Source organism: Wolffia australiana, chromosome 7 (genome assembly GCF_029677425.1).
Source record: "Wolffia australiana isolate 7733 chromosome 7, ASM2967742v1".
NCBI lineage: Eukaryota > Viridiplantae > Streptophyta > Magnoliopsida > Alismatales > Araceae > Wolffia > Wolffia australiana.
In genome coordinates this window covers 605053-623462 of record NC_135841.1, presented here as the reverse complement: position 1 = coordinate 623462, position 18410 = coordinate 605053, and the positions used below count along the sequence as shown (strand labels likewise).

At 41.8% G+C, this 18410-nt stretch overlaps 1 protein-coding gene across 1 annotated transcript; it reads right to left on the bottom strand.

Annotated features, from left to right (window-relative positions):
• Window positions 1-351: 351 nt before the first annotated feature.
• Window positions 352-3729, bottom strand: LOC144705152 (putative CCR4-associated factor 1 homolog 9). The gene is made up of 3 exons (XM_078577702.1): window positions 3576-3729; window positions 2780-3128; window positions 352-1703 (listed from the first exon to the last, which is right to left on the bottom strand). Exon 3 carries the CDS (start codon window positions 1325-1327, stop codon window positions 464-466), a length of 864 nt encoding a protein of 287 aa, XP_078433828.1. The 5' UTR covers window positions 1328-1703; window positions 2780-3128; window positions 3576-3729; the 3' UTR covers window positions 352-463.
• Between the last annotated feature and the right edge of the window lie 14681 nt (window positions 3730-18410).

Below are 18410 nucleotides of genomic sequence, written 5' to 3'. Positions count from 1 at the left end.
ACTCTTTTCAAAGAATAAAAACAATCGACGTATTATTCAGACAGCCCTTCAAAGAATCAAACAAAACTCGCTCCGATATTCATTCAACGTGCAAGTTTTTCCGAAGATCAGCAACTCTTTTTCAAAGAACAAAAATAATCGACGTATTATTCAGACAACCCTTGAAAGAATCGAACAAAACTTGCTCCGATATTCATTCCACTTGCAAGTTCTTCGAAGATCAGCAACTCTTCTCAAAAAATAAATACAATCGACATATTATTCAGACAGCCCTTCAAAGAATCAAACAAAACTCGCTCCGATATTCATTCAACGTGCAAGTTTTTCCGGGGATCAGCAACACTTTTCAAAGAATAAAATAATCGACGTATTATTCAGATATGTTCCGCGAGGGCGGTTTCCCAACCAAAGAACGCGCATCTTTACAAAGAATCAAGCGAACCCGTCGAAGCAGCGAGACGGGTCAGCAGACCTCGATGCCGTAGATGACGCCGGCGAGCTCGGCGGCGCCGTCGCGGAAGAAGAAGCGGTCGCGCATGCGGAGGAAGGCGTGCCACGTCAGCAGGCTGTCCGAGCCGGCCTGGTGGCACCGGCCCACGGCTCGAACCACGTTGAGCTCGCCGGCCACCCGCTCGAGCCCACCGTACATCTTCTCGCAGAACTTGGCCATGTACTTGACGTCGTAGACCCGCCACCCGAAGAGCCGCCGGTGCAACTCCTTAAACTGTTCCGCCGCCGCCGGCAGCGGCGCCGCCGTCACCACCTTGACCAGATAGGCGAAGTCGTAGGCGCTGTGGAAGCCCACCCAGCTCAACCCCGACCACGTCAGCAGCCCGGACCGCCACATCAGCTCCCCGAACCGCGCCGCCGCCGCCCCCCGCCGCCGGTTCTCGTTAAAGTCTATCCCGTTCCGCCGGAGCAGCGCCACCGACTCGGCCGAGTGGAGGTCCGAGTCCGGGTCGAAGTCCCGGAAGTTGAACTCCCAGATGAAGCCGGCGCCGCAGCCGGGGAGGTTCCCCGCGCCGTCCGATAGCGTGATCCCCAGCTGGATCAGCTTAAGCGCGTCTACGTTGGCCTTCAGGTACGCGTACCGCTCCTCCGCCGTCGCCGGAAAACCGCCTCCCGGCGGCCGGAAAACCACCCCGGGAAACTCCGTGTCCACCGCCACGTACGGATACCGCCGGACCAGCTTCTGGATCAGCCTGAACTCCGACTCGAGGTTCTCCGCCCAGACGGACCGGATCCGAACCGCTTTCTTATCCGCCGCCGCCCGCCGCCGTCGCCGTGGCGGCGCCGCCGCCTCTCTCCTCGCTTCGTCACTGGCCATGGCTCTTTGCTCTGTGTTGACTCGCTTCGGCGTCTTATAAGCTGAGAGCTCGAACGGGGTTGGTTGAATTCTTCGTCGAGGCTTCCTGGCTTTACCGCGTGGGTGGATTTGACGGCGGCGAGACGCGGTTCAACGAAAGAGAGTTGACTGAATGATTGAGGGTTTGGTACTTTGGTTTGGGGGGAGGTCTACGTTGGCGGCTGAGGCTCTCCCTCGATTTGCCACGTGGATTTGGTGGCGTTGACTTTTGTCAGAAGGAGGGTTCTTTGACCGGGGGGTCCGTGGCGTTGACTTCTTGGCAGTGGAGAAGCTGCCGACGAAGTGTCTCGGAGAGATGAGTGAGACGCTGGATGCTCTTCTCTTGCAGCAAGATGATCTGAAAGGAGAAGGGTAAATATGTCATTTACCATGCTTTCAATATATTTCTCTTTCCCTGTTTCTCTCTCTCTCTTTCACAATGTCTCCCTCTCTCCCCCCTCTCTCTCTCTCTCTTACCTCCTTTATCTCTCTCTTCCCTCCTTTATCTCTCTCCCCTCCTCGATCTCTCTCTTTCCCTCTTTCTCTCACTCCCTCTCTCCCTCTCTCATTCTAATCCCTCTCACTCTCCCCTCTATCACTCTCTTTCACTCTCCTCCCTCTTTCTCTCTTTCCTACTCTCTCTCCCTCTCTCTCTCTCTCTACCCCCTCTCTCCCCCAACACCAGGAGTTGACGATAAGAACTTTGTCAATATGATGAATTGGGCAGATGCAAAACAATTCAATAAAATATGGGGAAAAATAATACTGAAATAATACTATATTGTTCACCCAAACGAAAGAAATACATATGGCAGAAGTAATCTCTGGAGTAAGCAACGGAAACGACGATAAACAGAGTAATCTATTTTGGAGAATATAATGAAATTGGAAAAACCCTTCACCAAATTAAATCCTTCACATCCACCAAGCGAAAGCAATGGAAAAATCTTTCGACTTAAGGATGCAAATTATGATCAACAGAATACTATATTATAGAAAATATTCTGAAATGGGAAAAATCCTTCACTAACATTAATCCTTCGCATCCATCAAGCGAAAGCAATCATAGACATCTCTAAACTCAGCGATGCAAATCACTAAGCTACAGAATATTATATTCAGGAAAGTAAACTGAAATGAGAAGCATACTCCACAAAAAGATCCCTTCACATCAATCAAGCGAAAGCGGTTGAAGAAATTTCTAAACTTGGGAATCCAAATCACGATCAACGGAATGATATAATTCAAGAAAATGCACTGAATTTCGAAATAATGCTTCACTACTACAATAGTCCTTTTCTTGAATTGTTTCAATCATTCCCAATCTCTGGACGTTGGCGATGCAAAAAACAATCAACATAGCAATATATTTTGATAAAATATTCCTTGGCAAGAGATCTCAAGTTGGGTATCTAGAGTTTGGGTCGAATTTACCTTTTCTCTGGCGATTTCCTCGTCGTTGATGGGCTTTTGGCGATCGACCGCAGCATCAGGCTTCGGCTCGAGCTCTTCCATGAGCTGACGCCTCCACTCGAACTGGGATGTGACGATGAAGGTGAGGAGGAGGAAGACGAGCACAGCTGGCCTCGTCATTATTTCTCAAGAATCTCTCCCTCAATCTTCAATCTTCAAGCAATGATGTTATGAAAAATTCGTTCTCTTAACCAAATTTCGAAACAATTTCTAATTCTATCTTCTCTTCGATCAGATCAATTTCTCCTTTATCTCGATTCTGCTGGAGACCATGCCCGAGCTTCCATCTTCAAAAGTCTAGATCCTCGTTCTGTGAAAATTTGTTCAAGCAAAGAGGCGTGTAAGATAAGCTTTGTTCGTCGTTGGGAAGCAGATTCATGGATTACTTGGCACAGAGAATTGTCGGGCACAGAAATCATAATCATAATAGGAAATTGCTAAGAAACCTGCATGGAATTCAAGAGAATTGTCGGACACAGATCCTAATCATAATAGGAAATTGCTAAGAAACTTGCATGGAATTAAAGAGGAATCGCGCAGACCAGAAAACGGTCGTCAGGGGATTTTTCATCGAAGAAAACAGTTAAATGGAAGATTCAATAACCGAAGACAAAGGACACGCCAGACTCGCGAGTCTATTTCTCACTTTGCGATGAATTCACAGAATGAATAATGAATCTGCTCAGAAATCCTCAGATTCCGGAACCCTAGCCCTCTAACTTCATTCGTTGAAAAAGAAAAGTTCAAAAATCTGAACCAAATTCGGGAGGCAAGCTCAGTGGATTTCGCTTGTTCTCGATGATGACGTTCGATCATGCGATCCAACTCCAGCGAATCCAGCTCAGTTCATCGGTACCGCCCCGCTCCTCTTTTCCTCTCAAGAAGCGACTTTGTTCTTCATGGTGACGAACCCTCAAACGTCATCCGTGCTGACCTCATTGTCGTCTTATCCGATCACGAGTCCGATCAGATTTCAATCACCCATCAGATCACAGAGGTCTTTCCGACCGATCCAATTGAATCCTGATTTTTTGTTTTATTGGAACTACTTTTATGTCCGGCTTCTTAATTTTTCCACGCAGTCTTCAAAGAGTTGGGCTGCCATAAATCTGATTTCCTCTCCATGGATGGCACTCCCTCTATTTATGAGGATCATAATTCCATAATGTGAAAATATATACACCACTCGGTAATAGACAGTGAGGCAATTCAGATTAATTTATGGGGTGCTCTTTCTTTCATTGGATTTCACTAATGAAGAGATGATGAGATAAGGATGACCCAGAAAAAGTTAACTATGGCCGACATGTGGGTTGATGGTAAAGGTTTCATAAGATAGTTGGCATACTATGTTGTATCTTTTAAGGCACAAGGTGTAGTGTTGCACTCTTGGGGCTAGAGACTTGACAAATAGATTGGGTTAAATCAATCATTTATTTATTTAATATGTATGTGATATAGTTAATTAATACGGCCCAAATACCGGCCAGCCCTTCTTCCTTTCTCTTGCTCATCATCGTCGTCCGCAGCATTTTCATCACCAGCTTCCTTGTCTTTCGACGGATGTGGAAAGACTAAGGCTTTATGTATTGCTATATTACGAGGACCCACTTGTATTTTAATTTTCTCCCATTTTTGTCTCTATCTAAATCTAGTTCTAAAAACCCTCACATCCTTTGCCATTTTTTCTTGTTTCCAGTCATCTTCATCATAGAACATCATGGCCTTGTCAATCAAACTGACTCGCCTGGTATCCAATGATGGTGGCCCCTCCATTTAAATTGTATGCAGAATTTTTCATAAAAATCTTTGAAAAAAATTCACAAATTTTCACCTCTCTTGGAACATTTAATAAAAGCCTGCAACTTAAAAAATATCCACCAAAGTCCAAAAACCTTGTGCATTTGACCCTTTAGGCCAATGTATCAGACTAGTTAATAAGTTTAATAGCCCAATAACCTTTATTTGGCCAACCTTATTGATTAATTATGTCACATACATAATAAATAATTAATACTTAATTTAATTAATTGAGTAGTTGAGTTGTCCATTCATGGGGTGTCAAGCTACATATTGTGTCCTAGAATATGCAAAGGAGTTTATCAACTCCCTTGTGTAAATTTTACCATCATAGATTACCGTGTATATATAATATGTCGCATGTACGACACTTCCGTATGACTTAGCTCTTGGTTAGCCATCAAATCCAAATCATTCTGGTTACTACTGATCCATGGTGATATAATCGAAGCACACATTTTTTGATATTTTGACTATCTTGAGAACAGATTTAATTGCATCATCTTCTCTAAGTCAATCCCCTTTAATATTAAGGGAGGATGATCCCATCTCAACCACACAAACACACTAGTCAAAATGGTGCAACAGTAAAGCTTAGATGATTTGGTATTGTCAAAAATACAATCATCCATCCACAAAGGCATCTTTCATTTCTCGATTCTGACACTTACACAGTTGTGGTGTAAATCAACCTGATAAATGGTAGGTGTAATACCACTTTGGAATTCATATAGATTAATTTCGTAAATGATGAAGGTGAATTGTGTGTTAATTTTTAATGTCGCTGTAATTTTAAATTGCCTAAAATTAAATAAATTTGATAAAATGTATAAAACTCACTCAGATATATAATTAGAGGCAGGTTGTCTCCAGAGGGACTGGCCTTTAGAGGTGCATTTAATAATTGAGTAGTAGTTAAGAAGGGGTACTAATTATAATACTAAAGATAATGAGTATAATAAGGAATAAGTAGTGTGTAAGTTATAAAATATTAAGTAGATGAGAGAATTAGAAATGAATGAGAGAATATTAGAAATAATTATATATATATTATAGATACTAGAAATAATAAAGAAGTGAGAGATGGAGCAAGAGTTATTAGTGATGTTACTATAAGTAATGAAATAAGTAGAGTAGTTTAAAAAGATATATAAAATAGTAAATTTCTATGAATAAAGGCTGGGGTTTTACTTAATTGATAGTAGGTATATCTTAGATAAAAGAAATGAGGAATGATATATTTATTAAGATGCAGATTAAGGGAATAGAGAAATACTTTTATATATATATGTCCTAAGATTTTAAGCTTTAAGAGGAAGTTTGGTAAGTTTATAGGTATTATCTAGTTTATACGATAATTAATTAGCTATATGGTTATAGCGAGACAAAGATAGGATAAAGAAACTAGTAATAGTAATTAAGAAGTATATATGAGTATAAGGTCGCCTATAGCAGAAGAATATGATTTATAAAGGTATTATATAGTTAATATGTACATAGTATATGTTCTTTATATTATATATATTATAGTCAAAATCAGGAGTAAATGGGTATTTCTGTCGAACACCTTGGTGGTGTTTGGCAGAATGCCCAAAAGGAGATCAAAACAGAATTAGATATATATTCATTATATAATTCTTATATGCTTTTTATAAGCAAAAATAGTAAGAAGTAGATGAGATTATGTCAACACCTGAGAGGTGTTCGACAGAATGCCTTTGAGAGGCCGAGATACGAGTAAGTAAATATGTATATGCATATGTTTAGATTTTTATAAGGTAAAATTAAAATGACTTGTATGAATCGATAATAAGCCTCGAATGCGCACGAGGCGCTCGACGAAATGCTTAAGAGAGATTACTGTAATGAACTTTGATAAAAATAACTCGAACCAATCTATGGTGTTGTTCTATTTTAATTGCAACAGATCGAGCAACAAAAATACCATAACCGCCCAGATTCGAGGAACGAGAGTGGCGGCGCCGGTCGCTAATGCCTAGCTTCGGTGTGCGGTCTCCCTCACTCTTCTCCTCCATCCTGGCGTAGACCTGAGTTCTCCTAACTCTTCCTTGAAACCTCCATGAGTCTTTCGCACCTTTCGGAGCTGCCATGATGCCGCTGTGAGCTTCCAACCTCACGAGGACCTCCGCCGGCTGATTTCGTTCTTGCAACAAGAGATGAGAGGAAATGCAGATTCAATTCTTCCTTCTCAAGGGGCCGAGAGGAGTTCTCTTGACTTCTCAAGGGGTGAGGCTTGATCCAACCGCCTCTGGATGATTAGTAAAATAAATATAAAATTAATAAGATGATGCATATACTAAATCTAAAATGTATATATTTGTATTACTAAAAATCCCTTTATCAGTAAACGCTTTCCCTTAAAAGCACACATTCTTAGTCCTTAATATATGTACACTATTGGCTATGGAGATCGAGCAGACTCATCATATGAGTGAGAATATATAGTACTATTTTTTTTAATGGGTCAATGTCCTCAAGCATCCTTCGAATAGAAATATTTGGAACCCATGTTTAGAGAGCAATCATCATATTAAGACCGCATCATAATTCATTTTTTCATTGCTTGTGTTTGTGGACTTAAATTATAACCATTACATGTGCTTTATAATGAATTAATTAGATTAATCAATATCAAAAATATGTGGAATGTAGGATTGTCTTGCATGCCGCATGCATTTCTAATAAAATCTAATATCCACCTTGACCAATATGTGGATGACAACATCATAAATTGGTTGCTACAGTACCAGATACTAGCATTTGCTTTAGTCTCAATAGATGGATGATGATGTTCTAAAATATCAGTTTTCTGATACCTGAATTAAATACTATCAGGAAAAATATAAATATGTAATTACTGAATTTACCTTATTTTTAAATTAATTAATTTTATACTCAATAATATAAGTCAGTTATTTCATTACGTAGATTTGTCAATTTATCGTATCTCATGTTTATTTAAGCTATTTTTGCAAATAATTTTTTTTAGAGAGGTTATGAAATGTATTTATGTATCTAATCAGATTAGGAAAAGTAGTCCCCTAAAGGATTGAGGAGAAACAATAGTGGATTAGTCAGCCTGGCCTGGACACCCAAGTGTTTGTTTAAACCCCATCACCTTACGTGTGGAAATTCATCATTTGAGACCAGGGATGGGAAAAATGTTTCGCTCGTTCACACACGCAATAAAATAGATGAAAACAATTTTTGTGAATCGATTGCAAACAAGAGACATTAATCTATGTGGGAACTAAGGTACCCATTACTATCCCAATGGAATCTTCACTAAGACCACCTCCCTACTTGCTTTCAAAGCCACATAAAAATTGACATTTGGTATTATAACCCTGGCATCATCCAACCTTGCATGTCTCTCTGTCCTAACCTCTCTAGCAACCACCTGACCACAGCTTGGGCCGAGCGAGCTAACTAGACCTGCGCCACGATGCTCATTTTCTCATAGGTTGGTGCTACCAGTCTCTTGAGCTTGGTCCTAATCCTTCTCTGGCTACCCAGTGTGTCAGACCTGGTCAAGAGAATCATGATCTCATCGAGCTCCAAATCCACGGCGAAGCTCCTCACCAGAAAGGATGAGCCATCAAGCATTACTGTTCCCATCTTCAAGCCCGCCTCCCAAGGGCTGATTTGATTTTCATCCTAGGGATGAATAAGTACCTGAACCAGGTCCTAGGTGAACATGTGCTTGGCACATTCTCCCTACACCTCCATCGGCAGGGCCACCATTGCGTTCAAGTAGACAGATTGTTCTGTTCTGTTTGTTTAAAACGAACAAACAATTCGCACAAAAGAACCGCACAGGGCCTTGTTCTTTGTTATGTTCTTTTTTATTTTAAAAAATGAACAAAATTCACAGATTCGAACAAAATTTGCACATTTGAACAAAACTAGAACAATATTCGCACAAAGCGAACAAAAGAATCACCCATGGGTCTGTGCGATGTTCTATTCGAATTTGTTTTTGTTAGACATGGTCGTGCGGTGCGGTGCGAAAATTCGCACCGAGTGTGCAAATTTTTGCACACACAAAATGGTCTGTGCGGTGTGCGGTGCGCTTTTGTGCGGAAAAGCGAACCGCACAGCGCACTCAATTTGTACGCACGTTTTGAAATATTTTTAAGACTTTGTGAAATGTGATTTGGAAAATAAATAAGTATATTTAATTCTTACTATAAGTGGTAAATTACTGTGTTTCATTATTAATATAAGTATTAATTAAAAATTAAAATTACAGTGATGCGGTGGCGCCGCCGCGTCACCCAAACGGCAGCGCCAGAGAAGTCAGCGCCGGAGAAGTTGGTGCCGGGGGAGGGGGGGACGGTGGAGGCCAGAAGGGAGGGAGGCGGGCGGCGGGGAGGGGGGAGGGGCCGCGGGCAGAGGAGGGCGGCGGAGGGGAGGGGGTGGGGGGAGGGGGCACGGAGGGGTGGGGAGAGCAGCGGGAGGGGGTGGGGGAGCGGCGGGAAGGGGCGCGAGCGCCGGAGGTGGAAGGGGGCGCGAGGAGGTGGAGAGAAGGCGGTGGGGGGCCGAAGAGAGAGCGGCGGCCGGGGATGAGGGCGGCAAGGGGGGGAGCGGAGAGAGCGTGGCGGCCGGGGGCGGAAGGCGGAGGTGGGGAGACGAGTCAGCAGGGGCCAAGGGGGGGGGGGAGCAGCCGCAGACTCTGCAAGGGATAGCAGAGAAGGGGCGGGAGGTGGAGGGGGCGGACTATGGCGGAGAGGGGGGCAACAACGGAGAGGGGGCAGGAGGTGGAGGGGCAGACTGTGGCGGAGAGGGGGGCAACAGCGGAGAGGGGGCGGGAGGTGGAGGGGGCGGATTGCGGCGAAGAGGGGGGCAACAGCGGAGAGGGGGCGGGAGGTGGAGGACGGACTACGGCGGGCGGGGCGGAAGGGAGGGGGGGGCAGAGCGAGGCTAAACATTTCGCACAACGTTTAATTTTCATACCGCACCGACCCCTGTGCGGTGGGCGGTGCGGTGTGAAAAAATCTAGTGCGAATTATCGCACAAACACACCGCACATGCACCCAACCGCACGAGCGGGATTCGCTTGCATGGTTTGGACCATGTCTAGTTTTTGTTCTGTTTGGAAAACCGAACAGAAAGAACAATTTGAACAAATTCACACAAAAAAGAACCAAACGACCACGTCTAGGTTCAAGCGGCTGTGCCCTAGTGGCGGTGTGAGGGAGTTCCCGGCACAGGTGGAGAAGCCAATGGAGAAGCCCAATGGAGGAGTAGTTCTTGGTGTACGAGCCAATGGAGAAGCCCAAGAATCCCACTTCAACAAAACCACAACACTCGTGATGCAGAAGTACCACAAACACCATATAATGGTTAGTTTGCAAACATACACAAACATGATTTTTTTATAATTCAACGACAAATAGTATTCATTCAACAGCAAAAATCAAATTTCCCCTCACCATGTGAGGCAGGCTTCTAATATTCTAAAAGGCTCACTAGACATGGTCGTTTTGTTCTGTTCGTTTAAAACGAACAAAAAATTTGCACAAACAAACCGCACAAGGGTCTGTTCATTGTGTTGTTCTTTTTATGTGCGAAAATTAAAACAGATGTTCAAACCATTCACACAATTCGCACAAATTGCACAAATTCGCACAAACCCAACAAATTCGCACAAATGAACACATTCGCACAAACCGAACAAATTTGCACAACCAAACAGAATTCACACAAATGAACAAATTCTCGCAAAAAGAACAAAATTTGCACGAAGAGAACATAACTCGCACGTAGAGTAAAAAATTGCATATAATTGCTCGTAAATTGCGTAAAATTGCACAAAATTGAAAAATATTGTTATGCATCTACCAAAGTATATTATACTAAAAATATTCTAATTTATTATACATTATACTAATATATAAAAGAGGGGGATAATAATTTAAATGGAGAGTTAATTACGGTGTGTTTGTTATCATGATGAAATAGTTTATTAAGATGTTTTCAAATTCCAGAAGATGATAAGTGTTAGGAAAAATTTTAATTCATATTATTATAAGATGGATAGAGATTTTAGTAGGAACGGTATTATAAATTTTAAATAAAAGATAATTTAATTAAAAATATATTTTGAGATTTTAAATGACTAAAATGATAAAGAAACGGGCATAATAATGTATTATATATTGATAGAATGTGTGGAGAGTAGATTACAGCATGGGGTAGTAGATTTAGATAATTTATCTATTTTTGGTATTAGATATGATATGCTATAATATAAATCAAGAGAAACAATATCAGAATTTCAGTTTAACTGAAGCTGCTAGAAATATTTCAAAGGAGCAATTGGATAGGTATAAGCCATGTCCTAGATCCCTCCACAACCACATAAATGAACAGCATTTTTAAATGAAGTTCCAGAAGTTCAGGTTCAACCAATGGGAAAATAGGAGGTAATTGCAAGGATAGAAAACACAGATCTTGCCTAAAATGTCTGATCCGGGAAAAGGATAAGGATCCAATTTCATGAAGAGGCATTTGGGGTTCAATGCAACACTTTAGGACCCTAGATCTAAGGATTCATCATGATCAACATCTGTTTCATCTACTTTTCCTTCATTTTATATCACTTTCTCTCCCTATTTTCTACCATTTTCTCTCTTGAGAATCTGAATTGTTCATGCTCTAAAACATACATAATCTCTAGTTTCTTCATATAGGATGTCAGTTACAACATCACTCCTTTGAGCTTCTTAATTTCAATCCTGTTTTCATTTGTTCAAATCCCTTTCAGATTTTACTCTATTTTAAGGGTGCCACCTTCTGTTATGTTATCCAAACTTAGCCAAGTTTTGTTTAAATCTCATTTGATCTGGGGGATCATTTCCACCTAGGAATCACATAGACCAGATCCCCTCTACTAAAACATACATTTTTTATTTAATGTTCTGTATTAAAATTAAATAAAATTTCAAATATCTAATAATCATATTTATTAATTCTAGTTATTTTGGCATTTAAATAAATTCTAAAAAATCTGTAAAAGTATTGTTTATCATCTCCATTCCCTCGTGCTTTTAAATTAATTCTAAAAATATTTCTAGAAATATTGTTTATCATTTCCATTCCCTTGTGCTTTTAATATAATTCTAAAAGAGTTATAAGATTTTAGTTAATTTTTATCTCTAAAAAACTATATTATCTATAGTATTAAAAAACTATATTACCTAGGATAGATTGTATAAATTAATTTAAGTATTTTATGATTCTTAATTACGTTAAATCCCAGAAAATCCTAAAACATAATTTTAACTTATGAGCTTATTTCTTTCATTACTAAGCTTAGAAAAAAAATGAATTTGAATTAATGCTTCCATGTGGATCAACCCCTTACTGTATGATATGTATGAAGCATTAATTTCAGAATCCTTATAAGATAATTATTCTTGAGTTTAAATTAAAATAATTGAATAAACCCTAAGTTTTGACTTATCAGAGTAGAATATGGATATAGCAAAAAGAGACATGGAAAGCGATATAGATCAAGATAGAGATAAGATTAGAAAATGAGCCAAAGGTAACAGTAGCAACAGGTATGATTATTAATCATTTAATTAATATTCAAACAACAACTGTTCCAGCTCTGCAACGAATTCATCCTGAGGTACTGTAGCAGCTTGGTCAAGGCCAGCCGTCCGTAAAAATTCTTCTCTGGCTGCATCCCATTCCTCCACAACCTCTTCCATCTTTGCTCCCACCTCGTCTCCTCTCTCAGTTATTATCCTTGCTTCCCCAAACATCACCGTCTTTGACGCCTCTGTGGATATAGATTCATAAATAGAAGAACATATGTACAGAGAGATGAAAATGAGAAGGTGACATGCATTTAAGGAGAGATGCAAACAAACCATAATAGAGAGGCATAAATGTCGATGAGCAGTTAAAAGATTAATAAATGAGGATATAAAAACAAAGGAATAGAGAGAGAGAGAGATCAAGCAGAAACAACATGACTGAAGAAAATGGGAGAGATGGTTCTCAATTGGAAGAGCAATATACATCAAATCATTGATGTACATAGATGGGAATGGTTACAAGATAGAGAAATGCAAACAGAGAGAGAGTGAGAGACAGAAACACTCACGGGCATACTTTTTGAGAGAGGGAATTTATTTAGCTAAGTTCATAGCGAAAGCAGTTCTAGTAGAGAAGAAGGAAAACCCAATCAGATATAACAGTGTATGAAGATTCAGCGATAGAGAGAGAGAAAGAACATTGATGTCAGTCTCTGTTTCCCCTCCCTCTATCCATGTCGAACCAGCAGAGAGAGAAACAGCCAGAGAGAGACACAGTGGCCTGCCCCACAACCCGGGATCTTAGAATTGGAATTTAATAGAGTAATGTAATTAAAGGCATCAATAGTTTCTGAAATAGAATTGGAATTTATTCATCAAATAGACCTAATTATCAAGTCACGTTGTATTCATCAAGCCACATGCCATTAAAACAAATTCATCAAGTTACTTAGATTCAGTAGTCATAAAATAGACCTAATTAAGAAAAATCTAGCTATGAAGACAGAATTAGCAGGAAATAAGGCGAGTCACTGTGAAAGAAAATGCACATATCACACTCTAAGGAGAAACAAAATAATAATTTTACTCTTACTTTGGCAAGTGTTTTTTTCCTGCAAGGTTTGCCTTGTTCAGCTTAACATCAAATCTGTCAAAGAAATAATTGAGTTTTCAAATTTCAAAAAAAAACTGATTGTACAATACACCAGTCAAGGAGCAACGATAGTGTCTAACCAGTGGGTGTGTTCACACAAATGTCAAATGGCCCATCATCTTCATCACCATCTTCGTCCTCATCTGCTCTCAAGTCATCGTTACTGTACCATGACTTCAATATCATTAGGACTTCAATGCGCTCTGCCGTGAGCCTCGATCGCCTGTAGTTGATTACACGACGACCTTCTGAGAATAGACGCTCACACGCCACACTTGTCACTTGAACAACTAGGAATTCCTTTGCAACCAATGCTAATGCGGGGTAAGAAAGCTGACCTGTTATGGGGGTGAAATTAATCAGATATTCAATCAGGAAAGCACGAGATTAGGAGTATTAAAAATGCAAATTATATGGTACCTGTCGTCTTCCACCAATGCAACACCTCTGTACCAAATGCTGGGGGGTCAGTCGCATATACATCGAGCTCTTCAATCGGATCAACTGTTTGTGGTAGTTCAGAAGGATCTAGTAGTTCTTCGAGCTCCATTTGTATGAAATCACTCATTGTTGATAAAGCAGATGGTTCGATGGGTCGACTCCCAACATTCCTGGATACTAATTGTGACTCCATGATATTGTGGACTGTAGATAGAACATCATTCTTAGCTTGTGGATCAATCTAGCGAAGCTTCATGGATGGATCAAGTAGAGAGGCAATAGTGAAAGCCTCATTTCGTGTCAGTACGGACACATATTTTTCTAGCTTCGCCCGCATAGCTGAACATATAATAGATTAGGCGTTCCTTTGCCTAGCGGACATAGCGTGTCCAACAAGAAGCATGAAAGAGTTCATTACTCCCACTCTAATTTGCTCAAGGTGCCTCATCAGTCCCTTAATAATGACTATACCCTCATTTGATGTCGGTGACTTGCTCCGAATAGCGACAAAGGTACCGTGCTGAAATGGTTTGAGTAAGTCGACAAATTTTTTTATTAGGTCCCATTCTACATCAAGTAAAGAACATTTTCCAAGAACGGTTAACATCATCATATCGATAACAAATTTCTTCTCAATGCACTTGCGTAGCATTTTGAAAGTTGAGCTCCACCTTGTAGGGCAATCTATCAAGATCCTCCTCATGTTTGACATATTTAACTGTCGGTAGTAGGAAAAATATTTCACCTTTTTCTTCGACGATCCTCGTATAGCGATGACCACCTCTCTTAGGCGCCAAAGAATGTCCCCTAAGGAAATTGCAGGAGGATCCAACTCCTCTGCATCGAACACATTGTCAAGGTTTGTAAGGTCTACTTCATCAATAAAACTTGACTCGGGCCCATCGTCGATGACATCAAGTGCCTTCAATCCGGCCTGCATAACTAAGTTGATCACATGCGCAATACACAACGCATGTCTCTTAGCATTATCTTTCCATTATGTATCTATCCAATGAACGGTGAGTCCTATAAATGAGATTCAATTGGCAGAAGTCCAACGATCTAGAGTAATGGCCACTTATCGACACTCTCTAATCGGTCACAAATACTGATCTTCAACTCAATGTAAAGCTTGAAAGCTTTTTGCTTCACAACCCTTGTCGATGGAATCGATATCTCCTCTTGTGCGATGTATCACAGTAGTCGTATGAAGTATTTTTTACATACAATATTCCACGGTGCAGCTGACTGACAAATGAAGCGTACAAGCTCTTCTTTTGTCATCTCTGACGTGCGACCAGTGAAGTACAATTTCTCTGTACTTTGTCGATCAAAGATGTTCGCCACTAACGGTTGGTTAGAAGAGCTCCCTTCTTGACCCTTCAATTCATTATACTCTTTACGGTGCACATTTAGCAAATGTCACCATAGGACCGTATTGCAACTATACTTGTTCTGCTCTACTGTCACTGCACGAACCCTAGTACGAGTCGCACATAAATTGCACGTGAAAACCTTGCGCACCACCTCTGTGAAGTGTATCCGTGCAACACATTTGTTCTTTCTCTTTCTCTTCTTTTGGTTGTGGCCAACACTCCCCTCTGTCGATGCAAAGCTCTTAGAGGAAGTAGAAGTATGCGATCGAGGTGATCTAGGCATCTTAAATTACAATTTCATCCTAAATTACGAGAAAGATAGATAGATCAATTGGGAGACAAAGATAGAGAGAAATCAACAGAAACGTTTCCAAATATGAGCTAATCCAATTTTACGCAAGACAACACAAATACCATGGTTCATTAAAGAAATTCATGGATCAAACATAAATACCATGGTTTTAAAATTTTAATCAAGGGTATGCCAAACATTCCATTGGAATACGATGAAGACATCAGTACTGAATGACTTCGAAACAACATTAAAATAGAATCAAGAACAGATAACTTACTTCCCGCATTTTTTGTGACAGAATATCCTTTTCAAAAGAAGATTTGTTATTAAGCAATGATAAATACAACAAAAAATTTACGCGGACATAGAGAGAGAGAGAGTGAAATCAACATAGAGAATAGGAAGTTATATGAAAAAAGGGAGCCAAATCAACACGAATCGAAATCAAAATCAAAAAGGAAAACTTACCAAAAACTATGCAACCCGAATTCTGAAAGACTATGCTCCCTATGCTCCTCAACACAATCTGCGCCAGAACAGCGAGTCTGTCGGGTGCCAACGGAAACCATACAGAGAGAGTTAGAGTTTGGATAACCAAACGACCATGTGTATAGACAGAGCATTGGAGAAGAAGAGGAAGAGGGAGAGGGAGAGAGTGAGTGGACGTGTGTGAAGGAAAGAAGAATAGGGAGAGGGAGAGGGAGAGGTAGAGAATGAGAGTGACAGTGAGAGTGAAAGACAGATAGTAAGAGAGAAGGATAGGGAGACGGAGAGGGAGAGGGAGAGAGTGAGTGAAAGAGAGAAGAAGAGGGAGAGGATGAAAGTGAGTAGGAGAGAGAAGAAGAGGGAGAGGGTGAGGGTGACTGAAAGAGAGAATAAGAGGGAGAGGGTGAGGGTGAGTGAGAGAGAGAAGAAGAGTGAGAGGGTGAGGGTGAGTGAGAGAGAGGAAGACAGAGAATGAGAGGGACACTGAGAGTGAGAGATAGAGAGTAAGAGAGAAGGAGAGGGAGAGAGAGAAGGAGAGAGTGTGTGAAAGAGAGAAAAAGAGGGAGAGGATGAGAGTGAGTGAGAGAGAGAAGAAGAGAGAGAGGGTGAGGGTGAGTGAGAGAGAGGAAGACAGAGAATGAGAGTGAGAGAGAGAGAGAGAGTGAGAGTGACAGTGAGAGTGAGAGACAGAGAGTAAGAGAGAAGGAGAGGGACAGGGACAGGGAGATAGTGAGTGAAAGAGAGAAGAAGAGGGAGAGGGTGAGGGTGAGAGAGAGAGAGGAAGACAGAGAATGAGAGTGACGCTGAGAGTGAGAGACAGAAAATTGGAGAAGAAGAGGGAGAGGGAGAGGGAGAGAGTGAGTTGAAGAGAGAAGAAGAGGGAGAGGGTGAGGGTGAGTGAGAGAGAGGAAGACATAGAGAATGAGAGTGACGCTGAGTGAGAGACAGAGAATTGGAGAAGAAGAGGGATAGGGAGAGGGAGAGAATGAGGGTGACAGTGAGAGTGAGAGACAGAGAGTAAGAGAGAAGGAGAAGGAGAGGGAGAGGGAGAGATTGAGTAAAAGAGAGAAGAAGAGGGAGAGGGTGAGGGTGAGTGAGAGAGAGGAAGACAGAGAGAATGAGAGTGACACTGAGAGCGAGAGACAGAGAATTGGAGAAGAAGAGGGAGAGGGAGAGAGTGAGCGGAAGAAAGAAGAATAGGGAGAGGGGAAGGGAGAGGGAGAGAGTGAGCGGAAGAAAGAAGAATAGGGAGACGGGAAGGGAGAGGGAGAGAATGGGAGTGACAGTGAGAGTGAGAGACAGAGAAATGGAGAGGGAGAGGGAGAGGAAGAGTGAGTGAGAGAGAGGGAGACAGAGAATGAGAGTGATAGTGAGAGTGAGAGACAGAGAAATGGAGACTGGGAGAGCGACGAGAGCGAGAGGAAGAGAGAGTGATAGAGCGGGAGACAGAGAATCAGAGTGACAGTGAGTGTAAGAGATGGAGAAATGGAGAAGAAGAGGGAGAGGGAGAGCGAGAGGAAGAGTGAGTGAAAGAGAGAGGAAGAGGGAGAGGGAGAGCGAGAGGAAGAGTGAGTGAAAGAGAGAAGAAGAGGGAGAGGGAGAGGGAGAGAGTGGCAAGTTCGTACCTTGCCAAGAGATTAGGCAGCTGGTGATCTGAGAAGGTTCAGTGCCGGAAAAAGCTCCGGTGTGCTCCTCATCTGACGGCCAGAGCAACGAGCGAGGGGGGACTGGGAGAGCGACGGCCAGCAAGGAACGGAGGGTGCAGGGGGACTGGGAGAGCGATGGCCGACAAGGGACAGAGGGAGCAGGGGGGGCTGGGAGAGCGACGGCCGACGAGGCACGTAGGGAGATGGGGGGCTGAAAAATACCTAAAAATCGAGAAGGGGGATGAGAGAGTAGAGACGATGGGAGAGCGACGAGGAAGTGGGGGGGGGGGGGCTGGGAGAGCGTCAAGCCGACGAGGGAGGGACTGAGGAGGGATGTATTTTTTTTATTATTATTTTTAAAAAATATAAAAAAAATTGCACAATTTGCACAAACCGAACCGCACACGGGTCTGTGCGATGTTCTGTGCAAATTTGATTTTGTTCTGTTCGGAAATCCGAACGGAACGCACAATTCGCTCCAATTCGCACAAAGCGAACAGAACGACCATGTCTAGGGCTCACATCAAATAAAATATACACCCATTTGTTTTTTTTCTATTTTTCCAAAATGGGACAATAATTTGTTTATAAAAGAATGATAACCAGTGCTGGCATCCGCCTTCAGCCTCATCCCTTATCCGAACATACTGAACATTACTCCGATATCCAATATTGTCATTTGAAATCGTCTTGATATTCCTGGAAGACGGACGGACCGGGCGATGACGCTGCACCGCTGTGAGACAGGACGATGACGAGGATAAGCCACGTCAGCAACCATTGGGTTACGTGGCAGCGCCACGGTTCTCCTAGAATAACGACCT

Excerpts from the sequence above, each read along its gene's own strand:
- LOC144705152 (XM_078577702.1), bottom strand. The coding sequence starts at position 1,327 with ATGGCCAGTGACGAAGCGAGGAGAGAGGCGGCGGCGCCGCCACGGCGA.